At 38.5% G+C, this 6,414-nt stretch overlaps 1 protein-coding gene across 1 annotated transcript; it reads left to right on the top strand.

The window, feature by feature from the left end:
- The first annotated feature begins 3,856 nt into the window (after positions 1-3,856).
- LOC123540830 (L-xylulose reductase-like) lies at positions 3,857-5,240 on the top strand. The gene has a single exon (XM_045326144.2). The coding sequence runs from the start codon at positions 3,910-3,912 to the stop codon at positions 4,678-4,680; it is 771 nt and encodes a 256-aa protein (XP_045182079.2). The 5' UTR covers positions 3,857-3,909; the 3' UTR covers positions 4,681-5,240.
- Positions 5,241-6,414: the final 1,174 nt, after the last annotated feature.

Here is a 6,414-nt window from a genome sequence, read left to right as displayed (position 1 = left end):
TACATACATTAATTTTAAATCTTAGAAATACCATTTTTTTACAGGTAAAGAAGACTGGTCAACTTGGCTTCGAATCTTTGGTTTACAGGTGCAGATGGGGACATGAGGAAAACCTTTACAACCCACTACCTAAAGTAGAAGGTCAAACAAGCGGGTTTGTGTTTCCACTACTGCATTCATTCGTTACTCAGAATTATGAAGATCTAATCGTAGAGCTCAGCAATTGCTGTGAATTTCGGATGAAAAAACATGGAGAAACAGCTGAAGAATATGCGGCTGTATGACAAGGTACATGAGTACAGAGACTGAAAAACCTTCATGTGGAGATTCCTGGGCGGTCTATTGGAAGACAAGTAGAATATTACAAGGAACCGACGAATATGGATAAAGCTGGCTTCTACGAAGCTAACTTTATAGAGAAGAAATTCTGGGAGGTTGGACAGAGAAAACAAAGAAAAGGTTACCAGACGGATTCAAGGAATACAGTCTTTGGCGAGCAATATTATTATTGCGACAATAATCAAATAACTATAAAAGAGTTATGGACAATTAAGTCAAGCAGGATTCCCGGCCTCATGAAACCTGAGGAAAGAATAAGCAAGACTAACGATTCAAGTACTTAAAATAAGAACAAGATTCATGTAGATATAACAGAACAGGTACCTGGAAGACCCGAAAGAATTGAAATCGTGCAGGCGCCTAGTGGAAAACAAGGCTTGATTGAAAGACAAGCGAAGAACACTATGGAGTGTTTTGAATGCCATAAAAAAGAGACATATGACGAGAAACCTACAAATGAAGAAAGCACTTATTAGAGAGGCTACTAATGACAATCTAATTGAAAAGACAACGAGCTCTTAAAACCTCTGCTGTTTTCTGTAATTTGAGATAACCTTAATTACAGTGCCTTTCTTACATACATGTATTGAATATTTGAACAGTAAAGCTCATTGAAGTATTTTGCTTAAATGCTTTGTATTAAGGCTGTTGATGTATTGTAACTTAAGGTAACTTAACTTATTAACTTAACTTAACTTACTATATATTACATTGCTTAAAGTGATTCACATTCTTAGGCTCAACTTAAGTCTTTTTTTTTAGATATTTAAATGTTTATGACAACGGGAGTCATGCTACGGGAAACCGTAGTATAATGAAATGCGACTGAAATGCTACCCTTCGTTCGTCTTTCATTCTTTCACCTGGATTGATTATTCTCAGTTTTGGAGGTTTTACTGGCGACAGAGCATGAAACTGATATTGCCCTGTTAGGTTTTATTCACAAGACAACAACACAAATATTACGCATTGTACCAACTTCTCAACTCATCAACAGTTTTAAATGTCAGAACTTTGTCAAAGTTTGTGACTGTATTCAGTTTCCGCGACTTTGGTGGCTGTAAAATGTCTCTACGTACTTGGATTCAGTGTTGTTATATTTTCTGATCCTTTAAGATCATGGAGTCCATTCAGTTGGCGTGTAATAGAGTTCCGCTTAAGCCGGTGCCGGAGGGTGTGAGAGATGTTGCATTTTTCATAATCTCTCATGAACAGGCTCAGTCAAACCAAGTCTGCTATTATTCTGCTTGGTTGCATTCTTTGCTTCCAAAGGATCTTTACAGATTTTATTACGTTAACAAATACTTTTACTTTCCTAGTGTTAAATCTGGATTTCTTATGATTAAGCAACCTTTAGTAAGTGTTTCTGCTAAGTAATTCGTCGAGATTAAAAGAATAACATTGTAATTGATGTTTTTATTACAGCACACTTGCTATGCATGCACATCCTATTGATTCACACGGTGAGCTATCGTTAGCCAACATTAAAGCTTGTGGAACGGCATTTTGACTGTTTTAACAGCTTTATTCACGATGTTTTGCCATGATATATCTAGGAAAGGCTGTAATAGGCCTCTTTATAGTTATGCAGTTAAAGGCGTACGCTAGTCAGTCAGTCTGTATATGAGATGAGCGAAATATTTCCCAATAATAGAATTTCTTCAAACTTTGGATATTGATCAGAAGGACAATCATCTAAGAAACAAGATATGCAATAAAAGATAGGTCACCAGTATTGAAAAAGAGTTATCTGCCCTTTAAAACGGCATTTTGGGGGAAATGCCGTTTTCAAGGACAGATTGTATAATATACACTGTTAAGGCTTTAATAAATAATTTATGAAAAACTTTTAAAAGTCGTTTGTGGTGTTTTAGAGTGTATTTCCAAGGGTAATTTCAAAAACTTTCACTGTTCGAGTCGAAACAGGGACCAGTTTCCTGTAGGTAAACTGAAGTCTATTAGACAGCTAAGCAGCAGGTAAACAGACAGTCACATCAGTCAGCCAAGCAGAGCAGTCTTCCATGGTCCAGTTACGCTGAACAGTCTACGGAGTTCCAGTCGTTCAGCAGCCTACAGAGCTCCAGCCTACGTTCAGCAGCCTACAGAGTTCCAGTCACGCTGAGCAGTCTACAGAGTTCCTGCCTACGTTCAGCAGCCTACAGAGTTCCAGTCACGCTGATCAGTCTACGGAGTTCCAGCCTACGATCAGTAGCCTACAGAGTCCCAGTCACGCTGAACAGTCTACGGAGTTCCAGCCTACATTCAGCAGCCTACAGAGTTCCAGTCACGCTGAGCAGCCTACAGAGTTCCAGCTTACGTCCAGCAGCCTATAGAGTTCCAGTCACGCTGAGCAGCCTTCAGAGTTCTAGTCTACGTTCAGCAGCCTACAGAGTTCCAGCTTACGTTCAGCAGCCTACAGAGTTCCAGTCACGCTGAGCAGTCTACAAAGTTCCAGCCTACGTTCAGCAGCCTACAGATTTCCAGTCACGCTGAACAGCCTACAGAGTTCCAGCCTACGTTCAGCAGCCTACAGAGTTCCAGTCACGCTGATCAGTCTACGGAGTTTCAGCCTACGATCAGTAGCCTACAGAGTTCCAATCACGCTGAGCAGTCTACAGAGTTCCAGCTTACGTTCAGCAGCCTACAGAGTTCCAGTCACGCTGAGCAGTCTACAGAGTTTCTGTCACGCTGAGCAGTCCACAGACTTCAGTCTACAGGTCCAGTCACGTTGAGCAGTCTACAGGGTCCAGTCACGCTGTGTAGTCTGCAGGGTCCAGTCACGTTGAGTGTCACCGTTACAATTACCATTCTTCAAGGAAGGCCCATTTACTAATGAAACAGAGTTTAGTCCCAGATTTATACCCCAAGTACTAACACTTTTAGCGTATGAACATACTCGACACCCGCAATCCACAATCCAAACCGTAACCAGGGGCTGCATTATTTCAGCCTTTATTGGCCTCTGTTTTATGAAGCAGTTGAAAAGAGTGGTAGCAATTAGGTCTTATAAAAGTACTTAATCACAGAAGCATTACAAGGGCAGGAGCGAAATAATATTACATTAGGAGTCATGTACTAGTATTAATTTTAACTTATGCCGAGTTTGGTTGCGCAACAAGACAGATTGAATATAAGCTTTATTCTAATGCTACCATCAAGTTTTAAATTCAACCGGAATAAAATGAAATAGACATTCTTTTATATAATGTTTATTTTCATCTTAAAGAGCAGTAACTAACAAAATTTTATAAAAAAAGCTTGTAAAAATAATTATACTTCTAATAATAATCTGGCTCAGTGTAATGAGTTGTTTTGCTCTTCGACGTTTACCGAATAGACGAACACTGAAAAAAGGCCAAAGTAAATGACTGATCATCTTGCCTAGTGGTAAAAGATCGAATGACTCAGTAGACACTTCATTTTATATAAAAAAAATAACATACAAAGTCAGCAAGTGAGACATGGATATTCAGAAGTTAACACTATTTAGATAACATATACTTGACCCAGTTTACCTGAAAGTGGTGCACAACTTTGTGTTTATCATTTACATGCACTTGAAAATGCGATATGTATAACTTCAACATGGCAGGATTAAATTTAGCTGGAAAGAACATTTTAGTAACCGGTGCCGGGAGGGGATTAGGCCGAGCCATCGCCATTGCTCTTGCTGAGCATGACAGCAAAGTGTTTGCTCTAAGCCGCAACCCGTCCACTCTCGATTCACTTGTGAAAGAGCAACCGAGTATAGAACCGATTGTGGCTGACGTTTCGGACTGGCAAGAGACTAGACGTAAACTTGAAGACCTCCGAACGATGGATGGACTAGTGAATAATGCTGGAATTATTGATACCGACCCGGCTACTAAAGTGTCGAAAGAAAAAATATACAAGATATTGGATACAAATTTGCTCGGTGCTATCAACTGTACACAAGTAGTTGCAAATAAAATGATCCAAGTGGGAAGACCAGGATCTATAGTAAATGTGTCGAGTAATACTAGCCTAATTGCTACAGCGATCGGAATTCTGCCTTATGCTATGTCGAAAGGAGGACTGGACGCCGCGACTAGGCAGTTTGCTCTTGAACTCGGACCGTACAATATCAGAGTTAATTCTGTTAACCCAGCTCTTTTCAGGACAACGAACATGTCAGCACAGTTAACTGAAGAATTTCCAGAGCTAATTAAACAGATGGAGCTTAGAACTCCATTGAAAAGGTTAGCGGAAGTGAATGACGTCACCGGCCCAGTCTTGTATTTCCTCAGCGACCTTTCCTCTATGGTGACAGCAACGTGTAATGTTATAGACGGTGGGACCTTAAACTGTACCGTATACTAGACACGCTACTGTGTATCATACAAGAACTAACTTTCATAATACATGTATTATGGAAACTGCTCAAAGTTTAACAGCCTCGAACTTATATAAGCCAATAATATACTGTGTTCACCAAAACATCCGCAAATTCTTATAACAAGATGACAGCCTGGAGATTTTAAAACGAAGAATGAACTTTTGACTAAATCCGGAACAAATGATGGCAATAACTTTTTTAACGGTAGAATAAATGTATAAAAGTTTTGATACATCCTGACTCAATGTTATACACGTGTTCAATGTGGAAAAACAATACAAGACGAAAAACCGGGATTTGTGCCAACAGTTCTGGGTAATGCTGACATAGAATTTCTTTTGTCTTCTATGGCAGAAAAAGACTAGAAAGTAACATAAAGATATTGAGGAGGTAGTCAGAACCAAGAACATTTCGGCACATGATTGAAGAACGATCAGATTTACTTTCATTCAGTGTTGTACTTCGTTTAAGTTATTATATATCTATATAAATTCTGTAACCAGAACCGGCTTCACAAGTAAATATGAACAGGCAGAAAATAATCCATACTGTACCTTTTGTATTGTATGTTGCCAGACTACTTTCTTTATCATGCATGACCTGACACAGTTCTAAACTTCACTAAGTTCCATTTTAACATAGATAAACATTGAAGATCTCGTTCAATAACAAAACAACAAAGAAAAAGGTGGAGGTATATAATAGAAGTGTCATTATAACAGTAGGTAGATCTGGGATTTTGTATTCGGCATTCGTGGATTTTGCAAGGTCGAATCACACTTGGCGCTTGTGTGGCTCGTGACATCCGATCTGACAAAAATCCACTCGAGCCGAATACAGCATCCCAGATCGAGCTACTATTATAATAACCCTATACTAATAGCCGTTTTGGGCATAATGGAATTTCATGTCCACGAAATACCGTTTTAGGCAGAAGAACGAAATTTCATGAAAACGAAATAGCCGTTATAGGCAGAACCACGAAATTTCATGAACACGAAATTTAATGATTTCATAGCAACTGAAATTCAATGTTACATAACATTGACAAGTTTTTATATAGAAATTTACTAGCTTGCGGCTATGCATTTACCAAACTATTTATTAGACGATAGTGGCAAATTTGTAAATGTATGCTTAAGGTGATTATAACGTTTTTATGAAAAAATTATTTCTTAAAATCTTTAATGGTCTGTATCGTATTTATTGTACTTAAATAGTATATAAACTTTTAGATTTGGAAATGCATTAAGATATTTATACACATGTACAGTTTATTTTTTCAATTGTTAAAAGGTTAAAAGACCTTCCAAAAATATATGAGAAAGCCATGCCATGAGAAAACCAAAATAGTGCGTCTGGTCAGGACCTAGCTGTTTGCTTTCAAAGCCTATTGTAATGAGAGAAACCATTAGCGAACAGCATGCATTCAACTTCCCATTAAATGATCGCCAAACTTAGATTTGCGCGCCTCGTGAGATCCGATCTTACAAAAATCCACTCGAGCCGAATACAGCAGCCCAGATCGAGCTACTATTATATTGACAGCAAAATGCAACAAATTCCACGACGAGACCAAGATATACTAATCCTGTATTCTAGTTGGGGACGTGATCTGATTAAGGAGGGGTACATTACAATCTTAGTTTCTTAAAACATTCGTTATATCTAAGGCATCTTTGTAGAGCACACAAGCAAGAATTCGAAACCGATGCATT

This window comes from Mercenaria mercenaria, chromosome 16 (genome assembly GCF_021730395.1).
Source record: "Mercenaria mercenaria strain notata chromosome 16, MADL_Memer_1, whole genome shotgun sequence".
NCBI lineage: Eukaryota > Metazoa > Mollusca > Bivalvia > Venerida > Veneridae > Mercenaria > Mercenaria mercenaria.
This window is presented reverse-complemented; position numbering and strand designations above follow the sequence as displayed.